General features: G+C 43.6%; 3 protein-coding genes across 9 annotated transcripts in view; 1 reads left to right on the top strand and 2 right to left on the bottom strand.

The window, feature by feature from the left end:
- The first annotated feature begins 3,191 nt into the window (after nt 1-3,191).
- Nucleotides 3,192-8,788, top strand: LOC121698730 (protein FAM240C-like). Its single transcript, XM_042081056.1, has 3 exons — nt 3,192-3,417; nt 3,958-4,082; nt 7,933-8,788. Exons 1-3 carry the CDS (start codon nt 3,376-3,378, stop codon nt 8,042-8,044), a joined length of 279 nt encoding a protein of 92 aa, XP_041936990.1. The 5' UTR covers nt 3,192-3,375; the 3' UTR covers nt 8,045-8,788.
- Nucleotides 8,789-9,373: 585 nt separating this feature from the next.
- Nucleotides 9,374-11,995, bottom strand: LOC121698354 (C3a anaphylatoxin chemotactic receptor). 2 transcript variants are annotated; one of them, XM_042080390.1, is made up of 2 exons: nt 11,924-11,995; nt 9,374-11,559 (listed from the first exon to the last, which is right to left on the bottom strand). In XM_042080390.1, the coding sequence occupies exon 2, from the start codon at nt 11,549-11,551 to the stop codon at nt 10,496-10,498; it is 1,056 nt and encodes a 351-aa protein (XP_041936324.1). In that variant the 5' UTR covers nt 11,552-11,559; nt 11,924-11,995; the 3' UTR covers nt 9,374-10,495. The 2 variants fall into 2 exon arrangements, with proteins under 2 accessions (XP_041936324.1, XP_041936325.1); XM_042080391.1 differs by lacking the exon at nt 11,924-11,995 and adding an exon at nt 11,887-11,905.
- Nucleotides 11,996-13,274: 1,279 nt separating this feature from the next.
- The window catches only part of apc (APC regulator of WNT signaling pathway), a 35,209-nt gene continuing 27,022 nt past the window's right edge, over nt 13,275-21,461 (bottom strand). For all 6 annotated transcript variants that reach the window (XM_042080383.1, XM_042080382.1, XM_042080386.1 and 3 more), the window contains 2 exons: nt 20,883-21,097; nt 13,275-20,695 (listed from right to left, as the gene is read on the bottom strand). In XM_042080383.1, the coding sequence (XP_041936317.1) occupies nt 14,284-20,695; nt 20,883-21,097 (6,627 nt within the window). In that variant the 3' untranslated portion in view covers nt 13,275-14,283. The remainder of the gene's footprint in view (nt 20,696-20,882; nt 21,098-21,461) is intronic.

Here is a 21,461-nt window from a genome sequence, read left to right as displayed (position 1 = left end):
TTCAGTTCTGCATTCAACACCATAATACCACAACAACTCATCTGCAAACTGGACAAACTGGGACTCAGTACCTACCTCTGCAACTGGCTACTGGACTTCCTCTGTCAGAGGCCCCAAGTAGTACGTGTTGGCAACAATACCTCAAGCAGCATCACACTGAGCACAGGGGCCCCCCAAGGCTGCGTGCTCAGTCCGCTGCTCTTCACCCTGCTGACGCATGACTGCACTGCAACCTACAGCAACAATCACATAGTGAAATTTGCTGACGACACAACTCTGGTGGGTCTCATCACCAAGGGCGACGAGACCCAATACAGGTTGGAGGTCGACCATCTGACCACGTGGTGCAGGGACAACAACCTCCTGCTGAACGTCAGCAAGACCAAAGAGATTGTTGTTGACTTCCGGAGAGGTCACACCCAACACCTGCCACTGACCATCGACGGTGCTGTGGTGGAGAGAGCGAGCAGCACCAAATTCCTGGGGGTGCACATCAGCGAAGACCTCTCCTGGACCACCAACACTGCATCACTGGCGAAGAGAGCTCAGCGCCGCCTGTACTTCCTGCGGAAACTCAGGCGAGCAAGTGCTCCACCAGCCATCATGACCACATTCTACCGAGGCACCATTGAGAGCATCCTCTCCAGCTGTATCGCTGTGTGGGGCGGAAGCTGCACTGAATACAACAGGAAAGCCCTGCAGCGCATAGTGAACACAGCTGGAAGGATTATTGGTGCTTCACTCCCCTCCCTGAAGGACATTTACACCACCCACCTCACCCGCAAGGCGACCAAAATTGTGAGTGATGCAAGTCACCCCGCTCACAATCTGTTCGATCTACTGCCCTCTGGGAAGAGGTACAGAAGCCTGCGCTCCCGCACTACCAGACTCACCAACAGCTTCATACACCAAGCTGTAAGGATGCTGAACTCTCTCCCTCCTCTCCCCCCTCCACCCTCAGCTACATAACATCCTGGACATTGGACCCACAATGGCCGCGTGCACTACTCCACTTGCACACTTGCACACTTGTACACTTTACAACTTGTTGTTGTCCTGAAAACACAACACATCTGCTGCTCTTACATAACTTGCACCACTATGTCACTTTCTTTCTTACTTAGGTCAAACAGAACTACCCAAGCCTTTTATTGGCCTGACTTTGCACTAGTATTTTATTGACTGTCTATGCACAATTTAAACCAAATTTTGCTGCTCTTATTTTTTTTCATTATTATATGTGCCCTCTTATTTACTTACTTTTTTGTTTACTTGAATGTTATGTTTGTCTGTGGACTTAAATTGGTAAAATATGTCTTGTCTTCACCGTGGGATAGAGAGAAACGTAATTTCGATCTCTTTGTATGTCTGGAACATGTGAAGAAATTGACAATAAAGCTGACTTTGACTTTGACTTTGACTTTGACTTTGATGGAGATGTTCTTGGTTTGGTACCACCACTTGAATATACTGAAGGGTGTTCCAATTTCATCTGTGTTCTGTACTGTTTTATTCTAAATTAAAAACTTAGACCAGGCCTAGACTCCTTAGAGGTGCTATTTGGAGTGACAAAGTTGAAAATTGTATTTGAGACAATAGCCACAAAGTACATTGTTTAATTCCCCAGTGCACAACATTTTCTGAAATGACTTGAATTAATAGGTTTAAATATAACAGTAGATTTGTGATGTAAACTTGCTTGTTATCTCCAGAACTTTTATTTTGGTAATTTCCAGATGCACTGAAGCTGAGATGATGCAGCAATATGTAGGAGCCTAGAATAATGATGAAATCAGTCAAAGCTGCACCTAATCAAGAAACAGCAATTATGTGAGATTAAAGAGAGATGTCACAGGAGATGGATTTGTCTGTCATTTTGAAACAAGAGGTCAATTAGTCACTACATTTAGTCATTACCTTTTTTTTAAGCTTTCAGCAAAGTTTGGGGGTCTACAAAAGATAATTAGGGTAGTAGTACTCAAGAAAAGATAATTAGGGTTGTGGTACACAACAATTACTGTGGATAATTGCATATTATTTTCCAAAGAGTGCCACTGGAAAACAGCAGACTCTAACAAAGCAGCATCCAAGGTAATAATACTGGTACCAAAACAACAATGTTTAAATGTCTTTTACTCTTCCTATTGGTATTATTTCTAGGCAGAAGGTTATTGACTTTTGGTAATGCACAATCCATGACACTTTGCCAGCTTCAATTAGGTCACAATTTCCTTTGAATTTATTATTGATCCAAGGCCTCACCAACACTACTTTTGAGTGTTCAGAACTACCGTATGGAGGAATCCAAAATCAATTTTAAATCTAATACTAAGGTGAAAGCCTTTAGTCTACATACTGTTGTTGCTATTTGGGTTCCTTATTCTGTGAGTTGTTCTCCTAACTCCAGCGTCAAAAACAACAACTTACATTTATATGGCACTTTATCAAGGCACCCAAAGCGCTTTACCACTCATTCACCACCACTAATGTTTGTTTTATTGTGTCAGTGAGGGACACAATATGAGACTCTTGACGCCAGGCTACAGTGAACTGACTTCACTCATGGACAGCAATCAAAACAAGTCAGACACACATCAGCCATAAAACTCCTCTCTCCAAAGACACAAATTCCCCCCTTTATAACAAAAGTCCCCTTTCAAAATAACATCACCGTCAGAAAATAAGCCTCCAGTTTGGGCTTAAAATTGGTAGAATTCTTCATTAGTCAAAGTCTTGAAAATGATATACTTCTTACATTATATATACAAAAACTTGACGGAGAACATATCCTAGTTGTTTTGCATTCTCATGCATGCATAGCTACAGTCTATTCTGGCATGTCAAATCAATGTCATGAAGACAGAGATGGTAAAGGTGAGTGCATGAAATGGAGAGAATAAAGAAGTGTGAGAGAGATCAAGGTGTTTTCTGTTTCTGATGTGATGAAAGGAACGTGTGTGAAATGACTAATCCTGAACTAAGCTCCAGACTGCCCCATGTTACCAGATTGGAGCTGCATTAAGCCGAGTGTCACCAGACAAGCCCCGAGACTCACATCGCAGCACGCTGCCAGCTCTGCTGGGAACGCAGGCGTTCAGGTCCACTCCTCGATCCGTTTTCCAGGGGGAGGAGAGTGTGACAAAAACCCCCCTTTCCAAACACACACAGACACACACACAGACTCACACACACACAGACACACACAGACTCACACACAGACTCACACACACAGACTCACACACAGACACACACACACACACACACACTCGCGTGCTTCCCTATCACATATAGAGACAGGCTCCCACAGGCACGGATGTAGAGGTAACTCTCCCAGAGAGGGCAGTGACTGGCCTGACCCTTTGTGGCCAAGGATGAATGATGATCCATAAACTCAAATGTGATACTCCTCCTTTACTGGTGAGTTTGCCTTTTTTATTGTCCTCTGTTACAATCATACTGGTGGATATTAAGATAAGTTAAGTTAATCATTTAATTGTCTCACGAAGGAGAAATTTGCATTGTTACAGCAGCAAAAGTGAAGAATTTACCAGTAGGACACGGACATGTACAATATTCACATTACTCAAATTCACATGCGATCATACACAACACTAGCACAACACTAGTTTTTCCTCCATGGTATATTTGTGTGTGAGAGAGAGGTGAGTGGGGGGTGAGTGGCGAGAGAGAAACATTGAGTTTAAGTCATTTATTCAAAATGTTCGGAAAAATGATATTCAAGAAATATGCCTAAATATGCCCCAGTAAGGGAACAGTATGAGTGATTTATCATTCCCATCTCTGACATATCAAATAAGTTCCATACCTGTCACGGAGATGTGTTAGCTTTCACAGATCAATTGTGAGCTCTAGATGAATGATTCTGACCTGATTAAACTGTACTTTTTATCTGCCTAAGTGAAACTCTGCCTCAGCAATTTATCCTCATTGTTCCAGGAAATGAATTTGGCTCGAATCCACGACAAGCACAAGCTAAAAAACTTCTGGGAGCAGAAGATTGAAAATCACAGTCAGATGATGGGGGATGAGGATCTGAGAATGAAAAGAAGTGCTTTATCAAAGTTGGTATCTCCGTCATGGAGGCAACAGCCTTCACTAATATTATTTTTTTTCCCCCTGTTGAGCAGAAAAGCTCTTTTATCATGGAAGACATTTCAGCCAGGAGGGAATGTTTTTTTATCATGGAAGACATTTCAGCCAGGAGGGAATGTTTTTTTTTATCATGGAAGACATTTCAGCCAGGAGGAAATGTTTTTTTCTCTCAAGTTTATAATAGGATAGAGGAGCGGAGTGCCGTAATTGCTCAAAAAGAATCAGGACAACACCAAAAATTACTGAAGTTCACATCAGAGAGAGAGAGAGAGAGAGAAAGAAAGAAAGAAAGAAAGAAAGAAAGAAAGAAAGAAAGAAAGAGAAAGAAAGAAAGAAAGAACAACAGCATTGGCAACTTTCTGGAAAACTCTCCCAATAAAGTTCATAATATGAACAAAATGATCCTTACAAAATTCCAGATGCTAAACAGGTGAGGCTAAGTTTTTAATACATTCTTTGGTTGCTTACCTAACATGAACTATTTAGTCATCTTACCTAAAATCTGTAATAAATGTACTCTTTGACAGAGAGAACTGCCCTAGAATATTTGAAATGGGTGAGTGAAGGCAGAGACCTTGTAGTTATGTCTGTCTTCCCTCCCCCTCTTCTCTAATCACTCACCCAATTTTTTGGGTTTGCCTCTTCTACCCCTGACTTACATTACAGGGATAGACATTTTATCCATGATTACGCTTCCTTGGAATTAAGCCTATGACCTTGTGATTGGCAGCCCACGGCTAGATTGGCAAAAAATGCGGTCACTTTTTATGTGAACAGTGAGTATTCATGAGGTCACATTTCTTAGAAAGCAAAGGTTAGGGTGTGTTAACGAGTGCTGGAGTTTCTGATGACACGGGGACCGAGAGGTTGGTGGTGTGATGCCCTGACTGACTGCTGTCTAGTAATGTAGACATGCAGCAAGTGGTATCTGGCTTTCTCAGACCTGTTGTTCTAATGCATCACATTTCTCCTGACTCCGCGGCACGCTGGTCTGCCCGGCTGTAAGGTCAGTGGGGATTAGCGCTCTCCGGGGTACAAATGTTGAATAATCCCTTCGCTCCGGACTTAGACTAATCAATGGGAATTTGTAGCCTGGATTGGAGAGTGCTTCACAGATACAGGCTGGCTTCCGAGTGTGTAATGAATATATAGATTATTCACACATGAAGCAATACAGTGGGAGACAAGGAGGCAAAGGGCACCTGTCTGTTTGTGTGTTGGCTGGGATAGGAAGAGATGAAATGTATGTGTGTGTGTGTGTGTGTGTGTGTGTGTGTGTGTGTTTGGCATGACACAAAGACAAGCTCTAAGATGGGTGTGTGTTTTTCTATTTAGTCTTAAATTCATACACCAGAATTTGAATGTGTGTGTGTCATACCTGCCAACACTCTTTTACCTGGCACTTTTCCCGGGTTTCTCCCGTATTTCAAGGTCATCTCCCTTCGACCTCCTGTTTTGTTATTTCTCCCGGTAAACTCCCAAAATTTGCATGACCATCAAACTTCTTTTGAAAATTACGGATCCATTCATTTTTTCTGTTAGTCTGACATTTCCCAGGTTGCCAAATTGTGTATGAAATACATCCTACACATAGCCTACATAATGACTTACTTTTAATTCGAACTCTTTTGTACTAAAAACCTGCCAACCCAAAACCCAAATAAGGAAGTGGGTGCACACTGCGCAAGAAAGCGGGCTAGTCTTGTTTGTCAAATTGTTTGGTATTGAGAGTTGTTGATACACAATAAGCAAATTGTGTCCTAATGTAATCTGACAGCAGATTTGAGAAGTTTTGGATGTAGTCTGTGCAAAGACTGACACCTCATCAACACCCCCCCCCCCACACACACACAACCCAGAAAAAAATCTCCCATTTTTAAAAGCTAAATGTTGGCACTGTGTGTGTGTGTGTGTGTGTGTGTGTGTGTGTGTGTGTGTGAGTGAGTGAGTGAGTGAGTGAGTGAGTGAGTGAGTGAGAGAGAGAGAGAGAGAGGGAGAGAGTGTGTGTGTGTGGCGAGTGGAGTGAGGAGTGTGTGGGGGCTGTAAGACAGACTCAAACAGAGTTAATTGTATAGTAATGCCACTTGTGGCACGCGTTCATAAGTTCAGACAGCTTTGGTTTAAATCCGCCTTTGTTTTTATGGGCGATGTGCTTCACCCTCTGCAATGCAACATGGGACTGTGTCCTGGGGGCTTGGAGGATGCCAATGTCCCTAATTAACATTCCCTGTTGGGTGTTGACAGACATACGGGAGGTGTGATTGGGATCATATGTCATAGCTGCTGCAAGCTGATGGGAACAACAAGAGGCCCAGAGTAGGTGACACAATGTTAATCAGTCAACCAAAGTCAGTAAAAGTTTTGTCCAGCATAAATGGGAAAGTGTTATTTAGAAGGCATTCTGAAGAGACTTTCAACTCTGGCTTCATCTGTCTGCACTGAAGGTCTGAAACAGAAGAGAGGCAGTCAAGTTTGTTTTTGTTTGTAGCCATCTTCACAAAACTAACTAACTACTGTCTGACTATTCCTGCTTCCATCTATGAGTCATTCTCAACACCAGGTAAATCAAAAGAGAATACACTGGAGTAGCTCCCAAACTTTTTAATTTTAAAACGGCCATATTAATTCATTCAATTTATTAAAGTTTCTGAGCTATTCCGGTGTGCGGACATTCTCTTTTGACTTACTTGGCATACTTTGTCCTGCACTTGGCCTAAATTTCAATTTCAAATTTAATTTTTTTTAATTTTCAATTTAATGTCACTTATAGAGTGCCAAAACATTACACATGTCTCATGGCGCTTTACAGAATGTTCAGAGAATCAGAGAAATGAAAAGAAGAGAAGGTAACAGGGGTGAGGAAAAACTAGTACTGTTCTGTGAGGGTGGAATGTGCACATAACCACTACCATCATTCTCAGCACCAGACACTAACATTGTGGAGGGAGAAACTATATTCTCACCAAGAGAAACGAGAGCAACCATAACTAACTAGATGTACCGCAGAGCGGTACACAATATGACCGCCGCCCAGTCCAGCACATTTTTTCCACAAAAATAAATCACGCTGAAAGGCCTATATGATTCTAACTGTCTCACTAAATTGCATTATCCACACTCAATTCTCACTGGTATCTGCTAGACAACAAGTACCAAAACATGATTAGTTCATAGATTTCACATGTAAAATTCATTTTATACAACCCCACCCCCATCTTGCCTGTTCATAATTCTGAGAAATTCTTGTGTGCATGTGTGCGTGTACATGTTTATGTTTATGTGTGTGGGTGTGTGTGTGTGTGTGTTGTGTGTGTGTGTGCGTGCTTGTGTGTGTGCCTGCGTATGTGCATGTGTGTGCATGCATGCGTACATATGTCTGCTGTGTGAGTATGTGTCATACGTATGATTACTGTGAATGTATGTGTGTGCGTGTGTATCTGTTTATGCACATGTGTGCACATGGAATTGGTTAAGATGACCCCTGGAGGCAAACATACAGAAAAAATTGATTATCCTAGGCCCTACGGTTCTCAAGATATTCACAGAAAACGAAAAATGATGGTTCCATGCTATCCATATGGGGTTACATGCCCACCAAGTTTTGTGTACCCCGGTCTTACAGTGTCCCGGGAATCCTTGACGGAAATTTGGACATGCGAAAAAAAAAAAAATCTGACTAAACCTATATGACCGCCGCTTCGCTGAGCGGCGGTCATAATAAATTCACTGGACATGAGCTATCTTGTTGTGGTGTGCTGACTTACCAGGCTGTCTCTCTCCTCTCTCTCTCTCTCTCTCTCTCTCGCTCTCTGACAAAAGGTTACGGGAAGAGTGGTTCCAGAGGCTGAAGATCCGGAACCAGCACCTGGAGGTTGTCCACGAGGAGCGGGTCGAACAGGCCCAGAGGATTCACCGTGGTCTGGGGACGTAGACCCCTTCCACCTCCGGCCACATCCAATCTTTACACTCAAAAAGCATTTCTACACTGTAAGAAAAAAAAATCACAATGTTGTTGTGAAAAAGATAAACGTTTCGAAAATATAATGGACGACTCTCCAATGTGACTCATACTAAGGTGAATAAAGTTTGTATCTGTGTATCCCAAGGGAATGGAAAGGTTAGCCTTAAACTTGCTCACGTCATGTGTGCAGACATGAAAGTTGGTTCATACCTGACAGAGGTTCTCCAGTCAAGGTGATACTGTTGACTCTAATAGGTGTTATTGATGGCATGAGTGTCCTTGATGTTTGATGTGAGAGATTAGTATCTTGAAGGAGCAGCCTTGTAGATAGTACATGCCAGAAAAAGAAGCCTTTGCTCAGCAATCTTTCCAACACATCACCCACTGACCCCCCTGGGTATTAATTTGTTTGAGTAGGCCAGTAGAAACAGTTATTACTGGATATTAACTCATTCATCTGCACAACAGTCTTCCAAACACACACACACACAGTGTATCAAGACCATTATAGTCATTGTATATTAATATAAACATTCACATTGTTTATGTTGAGAACAGCTGTCACCACAGTAGATCCCTGATGTAACCACTGTTACTATGGACACTGTGCCAACAATTCATCAACATCTCAAACAGCCTTGACAGGCGTATGGACAAGAGAAGAACAAAAAAGAAAGCCATAAAGTAAGTTTGGGAGGGGAAAAGGTGTGAGAGTTGTCCACTGTATAATCTTGAACGTGAACATATGTTTTTATAACAAAGATTCAGTAATTGGAGGTGTAATTAAGAACAAATATGTCAGTGAGATCAGGATTAAAATATGTTGACATTTCCTGGAAATAATGGAAAGTAATGTCCCTAATGATAAATAAATATATATTCAGTTAAATAAACAGCGATGAGATCTGCTCAGAGGTGATGTCACTAACATGGTCTTATCTCTTACTACAGCCACCAGAATCATATCTGTTGATCTCGGTCACAGCCAAACGAAGCATGTGTGATGGGAAGTTGCAACAAGAAAAGTAAACTCATATACATAGATGTAGTTAAAAGTTAACTATTCTACCAGAATAACTCCTTTCCAACACAAAGGTTGAAAAGGGTTGAAAAAGTATAAAAAGCCTTTAATTTTATCATGGCAAGAACTGGTTACATGTGCTTTTAACCAGTTCTTGCCATGATAAATTAAAGGCTTTTTATAATTTTTCAACCTCAGAGTGCCTCGGCAACTCCTTTCTGAAACAAGCTTTTTGCAAGAGGACAAGGAAGTGTAGGGACATTAGGAGGAGGCTGAGGTTTACTTTATACAAAACCACTTTATCTACCATGGCTGGAACTTCTGAGAACATTTTCTTGCATGTGTTTACAGTGACATACCAAAAAGAGTTTTATCAGAAGAGCAGAAAACAGAAAGACTCAGCAGCTTTAGAATGGAAATATCACAAAAGAGGAACACAGTGTTGCAGTGGGTGGCAAAAAAAAAGCAATTCAGTTTCCCTTTCCTGAACTTCCTCATAATTAACCTCTCCAATGTAGGATATAGTATACAGTGATCCCTTTCTCATCCAACCTCTCAGCAGCAGACGTAGCAGGTAAACAGCCATAGCCCTGTACAGACATTTTATTCTGTGAAATTATTATCTCAGTTCTGCGTATTACTTTTGGCATCGCATCCATATTTAATTTCATTGATGATGGTAATCAGGAAGCTTTATTCTAAATTGGGAATTAATTTGTCCATGTATGTGTGAGTGTTTATTCATACAAGCAACTTCTTTTTACTCTGGCGCCATCAAGTGGCCACACAAATTAAGCTTTAGAAACATGACAATAGTGATATAGTGTTTCTGAAATACTTATATAATATAATAACGACGCATTGCACGTAATACATACAAAATATACACCATAATGATAGTACATCCACATACTTTAACATTCATATACATTTACATACATTTAACATACATCCCCATACTTTAACATTCAAAACACTAGCATTAAGTTAACAGTTAATCACAATAATTTCTCCTCCTTGGTCAGTTAAAATAATCAAACAAAATTATGAAACTAAACAGGTATGAAATACCATAACATAGTAAATGAGTAAAACGAGGCCTATCATACTTAATCTAGACGTCTCTCCGTTTTACTCATGAGTTGGTACATGGTGTATAATAACGAGGTCACATATTTCACGACAGTTATGAGTTTCCTTCCTGTCCACCACATGTAATTAGTACAAGATAAGCTCTAAACTGCCTGCCCCCCCCCACCCCTCCAACCCACACCCCAGCAATTTTCCCCCCTCCATGTTAACTTGCTACATTCAAATGTGTTCTATTCTAAACTCTAAAATACTACTTAAAGAAAGAGTACAATGCAAATTTCTAATGTGAGTCCATTTTTGAAAGCCAGCTAAACTGTGGAGGAGGTCATGCGTGATTGCGAGGCCTTGGAGCGCACATAGGAGTGTGTGGTGTTGTCCTCGCTGAACGCATTCTCCAGGATCCGCTTCAGCGACAGGCGCACCTTCTCCTTAAAGTCCTGACCCATAAATACGTACAGGAGCGGGTTGAGGCAGCTGTTCACAAAAGCAAGGGCTATGCTCAGCTGGTCAAGAAGGAGGACCAGGCCCTCATCCCGGCCATACTCCCTGGCAAGTCCAAAGGCGTGATAGGGAAGCCAGCAGACAAAGAAGGCCACGACTACAGCGACGATGATCTTGAAGGCTCTTTTGGCACGGAAGCTACTGGAGCGCACCTTGAGGGTGATGAGGATGTAGGAAGTGATGATGAGGAGGAGAGGGACAAGGAATCCAAACAGAAAACGAATCATCTGCATGTGGGCTAGGAGTGACTTAGAGAGACTGTCACCCTCTTGGGTGACATAAGTGCAGAGGGTTTGGTTTTGGTGTGGATTAGTCACCGTGGTTCTGAGAATCATGGAAGGTAAGCTGAGCAGGAGAGCCAGAACCCAGGCCAGTCCACAGAGGGCCCACGCCAGCACCAGGCTGCGGTGGTTCTGGGCCCAGACGGGACGGACCACCAGCGCCAGGCGGTCCAGGCTGATAAAAGCCAGGGTGAAGACACTGGCGAACATGTTGAGAACGACAAATGGAGGGATGACCTTGCACATGACGCTCCCGTACGGCCAGCTGGTTTCCAGAAGAGTGTCGGTGATGGAGAAGGGAATGCTGAGGCAACAGAGGAAGTCTGCGATGGCCAGGTTGATAAACCACACAACATTCACAGTCCTCTTCATTTTCAGGCCCGCAATCCAAATAACAAAGGCATTACCAGGGACACCGAGGAGAAAGGTGAGGCTGTAGATGATGAGAGAGATAATCTTCACACCGTTATGTGCCACTGTCAACTCTGGCACTGTGGTTATATTTAAGGGGTAGTCATAATATTCATCTTCATATGACCCATTAAAAGTGGAGTTAGCATAGTCATGTTCAGAATAATCCATGTTTGTTGCTGAAAGGGAATGAGTGAATATAAGTATCATGTAATTAGTATTACATTCCACACAAATTTAGAATAGCCACAAAGATGTTTGTTGGATAGCTTGATTCGACTACACAGAGAATAATAAAAATTACATTAAAATTAAGTTGAAATACAACTGATATTTTGCAAGTTCTTCGTAATTCTAAGAACAAATAATGTATGATAGGCAAACAACCGATGAATAACATAAGAGCGGTCACTTCTAAGATGATGATTTGATTCCATTCACTCATTCTGTTAATAATCTGAAATATATGATCATTCAAAGGACAGAAAAAAATTACATTACATTACATTAAAATCCTGTAAGTAGTGTAAACTGCGAACTTACCGAGTCTGACTTGCGTTGTGCTTTATGTCACTGACTCGCAACCCAAGAAAAGCTGGTGGTTGAAGAGGGAAATGAGAATGACAGGAAGTCCTCAGTTACACACCATTTAATCCACTTTGTAAATGTTTTGATGACTAAGATGTTAGGCATGCCACAGGACCCAAAGACGTTGAGGTCATCATTTCTTTATAAACATACAGCCTTCTGAGAACAAATTACTAAAATTTTACTTTTGGAATCACCATTAGCACCATTTAGTGGTATTTGGCCAGTATTTTTTAACACCTCATCTGTATCAACTTTTTGTGTCTCGGACACATTTCTTAATTGGTGACCATAGTAGATTGTCCCGACGTGACAGAGACTGCTGAACTCACAGTGTAAATATTATGGTTGGCTGGCTACTTTGTGAAAGCCTTGTGACTAATCATTTTAAAGAAAAGAACCATTTGTAAATGCTAAAATTATGATATAGTCTTGTACAAGAACTAATTTGAATGTGTAAGTTATTTGGGGGTGATGTATGTGCGAGAGACCATTTGTTAAATGCCTGACCTGATCCCTGGTTACCCCGTGCTTAGGTCAGTTCATGTACCACAATGTCTTACTGTAAAAGGCGCGACTCAGTCAGACCGGTCAACAGAAATTAGAGCAAAATCCCCAATTATACATTACCAAATGTTATATAAGTTTAATTTTTAGAAGTTATGTTGACCATGTCATGAAATACAACCAAAAATTATGTCAAGAGGGGAAAATGCTTAAAATGCACCACTTCCTCAATACCACAGCCTAAGACTAGGGTTTCATCTAGCAAGAAAAACAGTTTCAGTTTGAGTGTTTTGACCATAGTCTTTTATTTTGTGGTATAAGCATTTGATAGGGTGTGGCGCTCAAATCTTTGTCTAAATTATAAAATAGTGACCGAATTTGAGTTCAAAGCATTTTTGGTGTACAAATACCTGAACATCGCACCATAACCATCATTTTGGTGGGATATTAGCAATTACCTGGCCTGCAGACAGTCTCAATCTATGAGCATTTCTAAAATAAGACACTCATCTCAAATAGTATCAAGAAGCAACCTTTTTTCTTGTCAAAAATAGAATTAAGAAATGTCATTGCCTACACTTGATCAGAATTCAGAACCGTTTCCATCGATCAAATCAATGTTTTATAATTTGTAGTAATCAGACATCTCAGTGTAGTCAAAAAGAGGAAAATCCAAATCAGGCTTACAGAACACATTCTGAATGATATAGGTTTTGAAAACAGAAAATGCTTCATACATTATTGTAAGCTGGCATGAGCATAGAGTTGCGCAACCCAATGGACAAACCTGACACAATAATGCACCAAATGTTAACGTTTATTATGTGGCTTTACAATTTGTAAATTTAAATGCTTCATTTTAAATACCCATCAACCAACTTTATTGCATGAAGGGAAAAAACATGATTCACACAGTATATTCTTTGTTTTTCAACAGAAAATCGTATCCAGCTGTGTGCAAATACTGTTTTATGGGGTGTAGAAGTAAAATGATCTCTTAAAAAAGCAGAACAAACATGAAAACCTACAGGAATTGTTTAATTTTTGAAATGTAGTCATTTAGAGATGTCTGAAATTATAAAACAAAACAAAAAATACACCCAAGTCACCTGGTAACATTATACGACAAACAGCAGAGTAATGGATCTACCTACACTTGATATCATCTATGACCCACGTGAACATCCTCATTCAAAACATTACAATAAAGTCCTTGCTTTCAGAGCACAAGAGTAAAAGTGTAAAATTGTTACACTACAGCTACCAATACATGTCAAAGTGACCACAGAAATGCTCATCTTCACTTCAGAAAATACACCATCAGGTCGCTTCATGCAAGGAGGGGGCTGGGAAGGTGGTCATATATTTGAAGCTGCAATAAGGAAATGCTTTTGACTTTATACAGGCCTTTACAGGTTTAAAGTTTCGAAAATCAAAAGCAATATTTCTCAAGTCCATCGCAAGTGTCCCAAATATGCAACTTTAAGTGATTATCTTAGTCAAGTCAGGCAAGATACATAATCTCGATTGGGGTTTAAATTAAATATATACATAATTAAAATCTGTACAGTATAAATTCACATAGAGTTTTGTTCGACAAAGTCTCTGAGTTTCTTGGTTGTTCAAACCAAGTGTGCCAGTCACAATTCTACCATCAAAGAACACAGAGCCTTCAGTCAGGCCTACAACAACTACACAACAGCATATTTTTTCCACTCTCAATTCCAGAACAGTGCTTCGTCTGTTTCAGGTCAAGAGTCAAGAGCATTTATGGGTCCCGTCAAAGTCTCCAGTCCCTAACTAGGTGCTTAGACAGAAGTGACAATATAAGAGCCACTCTCTGTAGTGTCCCCTTTTGAGTCTCTCTTCTTCACACCGCTAGTCACAGGTGTGGGTATCTGAGAGGGTCGGGGCGTTGTGGTGCTGTCTGCACTGCTCTTCCTGGGGCTGGGGGTGTAGTTAAACGGGCTGACTCTGGCAGCCACCGCTCCACTAGGGGAGCTGTGCTTGCTGGAGTTACAGGAACTAAAGGGGGTTCGTTCTGTGGCCACTGGGGCTTCGTAGCTCTCGTTGGCAATGTTAGAGTTGCTAGGAGCGGGTTTGATGATGTCGGCGCCTTTTCTGTCTAGACTCTCGCTGCTCCGGAACAAGTTGAGGTTCGTCTCCGACCCCAGTCGCCGGGCGTTGGCATTGTCGCTGACACTGGGCGGTTTAGGATGAATTTCACTGGGGTCAGAGGGGGGCATTTTGGCAGGAGCAGAGTCAATAACAGGAGGCGTGTTAGCTGTGGGTGACTTTGCTGACCTGGGATTATTGATGGGGCAGTCTTCAATTCGCACCCAGACATCTTCACTCTTTGACCCACCTGTTGCGTTCTGATGCCCAGAGGCTGTGGTTCCCGAGTCTGCCCCTTGATCTGGGAGATCTAATGTCATGGAGTGAGCTGCATCACTCTCCTTCATCTTCCTCCATGTCCCTTTCAACGGGGCACCCTCTTTACCCTGTGCTGTTCTTTGAGCTGGACTTGTGGGCTGCCTTTCATCCTCGCTTCGACCCTTTTCACTTGACTCTGACGAAGCAGAGAGGATGGACGAGGAGCTGCCAGTTCTTTTCCACGTGCCAACTCTCGGGAGGGATGAGGAGTGCTTGCTGTGCTCCCTTTTCCAGGTTCCCGTTCTGTTTATGGGCAGTCTAGAGGGGCTCTCTGAATGAGACCGAGAAATGTCTTGCCTCTTGACAGATTTCCCATCTCCATTTTCAGAAGAGTTCTGGCTGTGTGGGGACTTCCTCCATCCACTACCTTGATAGGGCAGAGTTAGAGACATATCAGGTAAAGAGGGGCTGGATACAGGGGTTTGCGACTGGGACATACTTGGAGAAGAGGGGGATAGGGATTCAAATGAGGCAGACTCCTCCAGTTTCCTTTTTAGTGTTGGACTAGGGGCTTCCTTGATGAATGTGGACTGGCGAACAAGGCCGGGTTTCTCTGATCTATCAGACTCACTACCACTAGACTTAGTAGAGGACATTCTGGAAAGTTCTACCTTTTTTGAGGTTCCAGAAGCTCCACATTGGTTGAGGCTTTTAGAGGCAGACTCACTCCGAGGAATTCCACTGGCACTTCTTGGCACTCCCATTTGTTTGTTTTGAACCTGCTGTCCCATCTGTCGGCCAGGGGATGTGTATGCCATGCGGCCTGTGCCAGTCTTAGCAGATGCTGTATTAGGAGAGGCAGTGCGTGGTAACTGGGACAACTTGTTCGGTGGGGTCAGCCCATTCCTTCCCGGGGAGACAGAAACAGATGTTCGACCTGGTGATTGCATGGGTCTAGTCAAAGACTGTGGAGGGGGTCTGGACGGTGTTGAATCTCTGGAACCCGATCGTGAGGAGGCTTTACTTGAACTGCTTTGAGAGCCTGGTGGCTCTCTGGCTGGACTCGGGTCTGACTTGGCTGGGGGTTTGATTCCCCTTGGTGAGTTCCCAGAGTTCGGACCTTGGGAGAGGGGCTTTGACACTTGCCCTCGAGGAGGGGGCTTTTTTGGCACAGGGCTAGTGCTGGGAGAGCTGCTCCTGACACCAGGGATATGGGTCATTGTCCTTCCTCTGGACATCACAGGAACTGGAGCAGGTCTCTGGGAGGAGACAATATCATGACTGGGGCGTGGCTTGCCTGTGATGAGACTTTTGTAGACTTTCTTGCCTCCTTTAAGGCCTTTAGCTTCTTCTTCCTTCTTTTTTGCCTCAACAGTGCTTTTCTCACCAGGTTTTAATATTCTCGGCCCTCCCTTACCAGCAGCAGGTTTGTTTTCATCTGGATTGGAGGGGAGGTGGAAAGGAGATCCAATGGAAATACCAGATTTTAGGGACAGGATTGAATCAGAGTCAGATGAGCCTTGCCTTGACAGACTAGCAGCTGCCTGGTGCAAACTGCTCACAATTGAATTAGCCCCTTCTTGGATAGCCTTCCAATCAAATGACTCAGAGTCAGGAGACAGGGCTTGCTCTGAAATGGGGCTGTGTGTATCTGTAAGATCCAAAATGAGATCTGGCTCTTCAGCCATGATGCCTTCTGCAACAACAGTTTTCTCTTCACTGACACTCTGGTCATCTCCTTTGTTTCTTGGTGGCTGTTTCTTCTTTTTTGGCATTGCAGAGCTGATGCATTCTTGAAGAAGGTCATCCTCTGAATCAATACTAAGGGAACTAAGAGAGCTATTTCTTGAGAAGCATACAGGAGTGTCTTCTACATGGAAGGCTTTTGGTGCATAACCAGAGGCCTGTGGCCTAGGGACTTCAACCTGAGTTGTTTCTTCTTTCGGCTGCAGGTCTTTGTTGTTGTTTTCTTGGTCAATGTCGCTCAGGGAACTGAGAGAGGAATTTCTGGAAAAACATACAGGCGTGTCCTCAATGGAAAATTTCTGCTTCTCATCAGGCACAGGTCCTGTATTTTCTTTGGATGCTTGTGGGAAAACGGATGGTTTCTGTACAGGCTTTGTAGGAGGGGCCTGGAATGCAGCGGCCCTGTTTGTGTTCACTGTTTGTTGCTGCTGTTGTTGTTGCTGTTCTGCATTGCTTTTTGCTGGAACCTTCCTTTGTTCTTTGTCTTTTCTGAGTTCAGCCTTTTCTTTAGAGAGGTCAAGATCATCATCCTCAAAATCAAGAGAGCTCAAGGAATCATTGCGTGAGAAGCAGTATGGTGTGCCCTCTATGGGTGTGTAATGGTGCGGTGAATCAAATGTGTAGCCAGGGCGTGTTCTTTCCTCTCTTTGAGGCTCTGCTGAAGCTCCTTTAGGTTCTAATTTTTTGGTTTCCTTGGTTTTGTCAGCATATGGCGAGGCTTCTGAGAAACCACTGGATGCCTCTGGCCTTTTCAGCATCCGGGCCCTGTACTCACTACTCTGTGGCATTGGCTTTACAGGAGACGTTGGCTTCTTTTTCTCAAAATCCTGTTGAACAAGACTACTAGGAGCAGTCACAGGATGCTGAGGAGGATCAGCCATTTTCTGAACTCTGAAACTCTTGTGAGTTTTCCCTTTCGGCATTGCAGAATTTATGCACTCAGCAAGAATATCATCTCCTTCGTTCTCGATGGAGCCAGCTGGCTGTGCCGATGATGCCCCAGTGTCTTTGCTCTCTGCACTTTTCCCCTCTGGGATGGTGTCTCGTCTTTGAGAGGATGGCTCCACGCGGGCCGCAGGAGGTTCAGCACTAGCCAGCTCATTTGGAGGGGAATCAATGGTGAGATCACTCAGGGACGTGGCTGTTGAGAAATTAATAGGAGTTCCCTCAACACAATAAATGCGTGGCATGTCCTCTCCATGTGCCATGGCCACGTGTTTTTGTTGCTGTGCTCGGTTTTGTGTGGGAAGCAATTTGTAGACGGGGAGTTGGCTTGGCTTGCGGGCCACTGGTGGGGGTATCCTCGAAGTGCCTGAAGGTGACTGTTTCTTATGCTTTCCAGATGACTTTGTTGGCATTGCTGAGTTTATACAAGCTTCTAGGATTTCTATATCATCATCATCAGAATCATCTAATATATCTTTATCTTCAACTTCACATGTTGGAGCAGGTTTTTCAAGGTTCTGGGGTTCACTGAGTACTTCTTTCTCATGGTCTGCCTCAGCACCATGGTCATCCTCATGAACAGGGGGCATTATCTTGAGTTCCACATCTTTCTGAATGTAGGGTTCATCCAAGCTCAATGCACTGAGGCTTGAGGCACAAGAGAATCCATCTGGGGTGCTTTCAGTGGCAAAGTGCAGCAGAGTGTCATTGTCAGGGAGCACCTGAACCTTATGAACAGCAGCATTTACAGCAGCATGCTTTGGAGCTAGATCTCGCTTGTCTGAATGAGGAGCCACTTTCATTTTCTGTTTCATCTGCGCAGGGTGGGGCTGGGGAGGTGGCGGTGTCTTGCTGCGGCTGGGTGGCATGGTTTGGCCAGGACTGTCCGGCAGATCGCTGGGGCTGATGATCCCGCTGACCATTCCACTGCATGGCTCACTCTGCACAGAGCTGGCAATGGAGTGACTCTCAAAACTGTCAAGGGAGCTCACCGAGGTGCAACGGCTGAACATGAGGGGTGTTTCCTGCAAGTAGTGTTCTGGAGGACTCTTGGGAGTCTGAGCTCCACTTTTGGAGGGTGACTTTGCTCCAGATGAGAACTCAACTGCTTTGTGATGTCTGGATCCTTCCCCATGTCCAACGTGAGACTGGTGCCTTGGAGGCTTCATTCTGACATACTGGGCAGTTGGTTGGTTTTCTGTTGTACGCTGGTCAGAGTTATAGTTGTTAGCTGGTTCTTTCTCTGTGATGGGCAGGGTGGGGTAATTACTACTTGCATTTCTCTTACAGCCATCCATTTCATCCTCCTCTGAGGACAGAGATGACAACGAACTTCCCCTAGAGAAGCAAATTGGTGTGTCCTCCACACAATAAGTCTGTAGTGTTTCCTGGTTGACTGTTGGAGCCTTGCATGTTGCGCTCTTCTGAATCACACGTGTTGGTCCAGATCGGGATTGAGCAGAAGAAGGATGGGGCTGCTTTTGCCTTCCTGCATTCTTAATGGATGTCACAGATGATGAGCTGTCCTGACTTAAATGGTCTTTGACAGAACTTTGTGCAGAGGAAGGCTTTGAGTGGCTAAACATGGGCTTATTGGAGGCACTCTCAGAGTATTTAAGACTGTAATCAATTGGTTGCTCTACATGGTGGTCTTCTGAGTATTTCATGCTGTAATTGGTTGGCTGTTCATCCGGTTGCTCCTCCTCCGAATATCTTTCACTGTAATTGGTTGGCTTGTCATCACCGTAGTCATCAACTGAGCACATTTGAGGGTTAATTTTCTTATTCAAGCCATGAGATGACCCAGCACTATTTTGATCTGTGCCATTAGGACCTCTAGACCTGAAACCACCACCCATCTCTGACTGGACAAACCTTGGTTGGTACTTCTTCAGCTTCTCCTCCCCATCACTGCCGGCCTCAGTGTACATTGGGTAGCCTGGGCTTTGGGATCGGGCAGGTTTCTGATCAGGCCTCTTCATGTCCTCCTCCATGTGCTTCGGTCGTGCCCACCGTTCATTCTGGCTCGGGCTCTGCCTCCCAGAGTTCAGCTGTTCGTCAGAGTACTTCAGACTGTAATTAATGGGGGTATCAAGATCTCCATCATTGTCCTCCATGTGGTTGGCATTGTGGATCTTGTGGGCAAGGTCAGCAGGGTACTTCCTGTAGACACAGCATTTGCTGTCATCTTCCGAGTAGGAGTCCACAGAGGGCTTCATTTGACCCCTTTTGCCATAACCGTCTGTGCTGTTGACACTGTTTAGGCTGTCATTGGAGGCCCGGTACTCAAGCTTAGGCATTGGGCAGGATCTAGCAGAGTGATCTGGCTTGGTGTAGTAAACATTACTGAGACCATGGACACCTGCGGTGCGTCTGACGCCACTCATGTCATCCTGAACGCAGTGGGGATCAGGGCTTGATCCAACATTCCGGTCGTCCATGTGCATGGCTTGTACTTCATCCATGACCATGGCAATCTGGGCTGTGGTGGTGGGGATCTGCACCCCCATTCGTTTAGCAGCATCAGGGTCAGAATGGAATCCCCCTGCCACCACTCTTCTCTCCCTGTCCAGACTCCTGTCCCTTTCTGCTCGAATGCCTTCAGCATTCACCCTATTGTCACGTGACGAAGGACTGGACAGCACTGGGGTGTTCATGTATGGGGATCGCATGCCCACTCCATTGGGGTTGTACCCATCGGACCGGCAGACGCCATCATAGTCCCCATAAACAGCGTGTTTGTGCCGGGGCTTGTTCCTGTGAGAGGCTTTGGGGCTCAGGTTATCAATGTTGTCAAATGTCTCAGAGAGATGCTGTGCATCAAGCTCCTCGATGAGAGCTTTCTGTTTCCTAACATGCAAGGAAGGCAGACTGGACCCAGGAGACATGATGTTTGCGTCCTTGTACTTGGCTGGTCTGTTGGCCATGAGGTTCCTCAGAGCAGCGGCGCTTCCCATGGCGATCATCTTGTGCTTGGAGTGGATGAGGTTCTTCAGCATGCTCACAGCACCCATGTCCCACAGCGTCTCCTGGTCCTTGGCGTTCCGAGCAGACAGGTTCCACAGGGTGCCACACGCGTTGCTGACGATGGTCAAGCTGTGAGACTTCAGGTGCTGAAGAAGGGTTTGCAGACAGCTGTTCTCCCGTAAGATTTGTCTGGAAAAGAAAATGGATAGATCTGTGTTGAAGAACTTTCTGAGAATAAATAAAGGCACTTTCTCCAATCATATAAAATCCAAATCTTGGCTAACTTCTACAACTTTTAGCTTAATTTACATCAATGCCATTCAAATTATTGCTATGAATACAATCTGTGATCCTTCTTTATTCAACAATTTAATACCTGTGATCTTCATTTGTAGCAATGAGACTAGAAACATTTCTCAGGATGCCTCCTCCACTCTCAATGATGGCAAGGGTGTTGGTTTGACTCCGGTGAGTCAATGTGCCAACTAGGAAGGCAAGCGCCCCATCGACTGCACAGATGTCAGCCTTGTTCTCAGTACAGTGAGCAGACAAATTCCACAGGGCGCTCAGGACACTCTTCAGAGTGGACTCCTGAAGGATTAAAAAAAAAAAAATTGTTGAAGAAATATTTTCTTTTGGAAAAAATTGACCACTGCACATTTTTTTCTGATGTCATCCTAGTGTTGCTGAGTGACATTTGAATAAGTTGACGATTATATTGAAAATTAAGAGACCAATGCAAATTTGAATATGACCGTCAACTCATTCGAATGTAACTCAGCAATCATAGGATAACATCAGAAACAGGCATGCATACAGTGAGGGTTTTAGAAACTGCACTATAAAGTACCATTACATTACAAATCCTATAATATCTCTGTAAAGGGGAATGGACCTGTAATTGAAACAACGGCATGTGGGTCTTTGGTTAAGCAGAAGTGAAAATCAGATGTTA

Source organism: Alosa sapidissima, chromosome 23 (assembly GCF_018492685.1).
Source record: "Alosa sapidissima isolate fAloSap1 chromosome 23, fAloSap1.pri, whole genome shotgun sequence".
Lineage (NCBI taxonomy): Eukaryota > Metazoa > Chordata > Actinopteri > Clupeiformes > Clupeidae > Alosa > Alosa sapidissima.
Note: the sequence above shows the minus strand (reverse complement) of the source record. Positions and strands in the feature narration are given on the sequence as shown.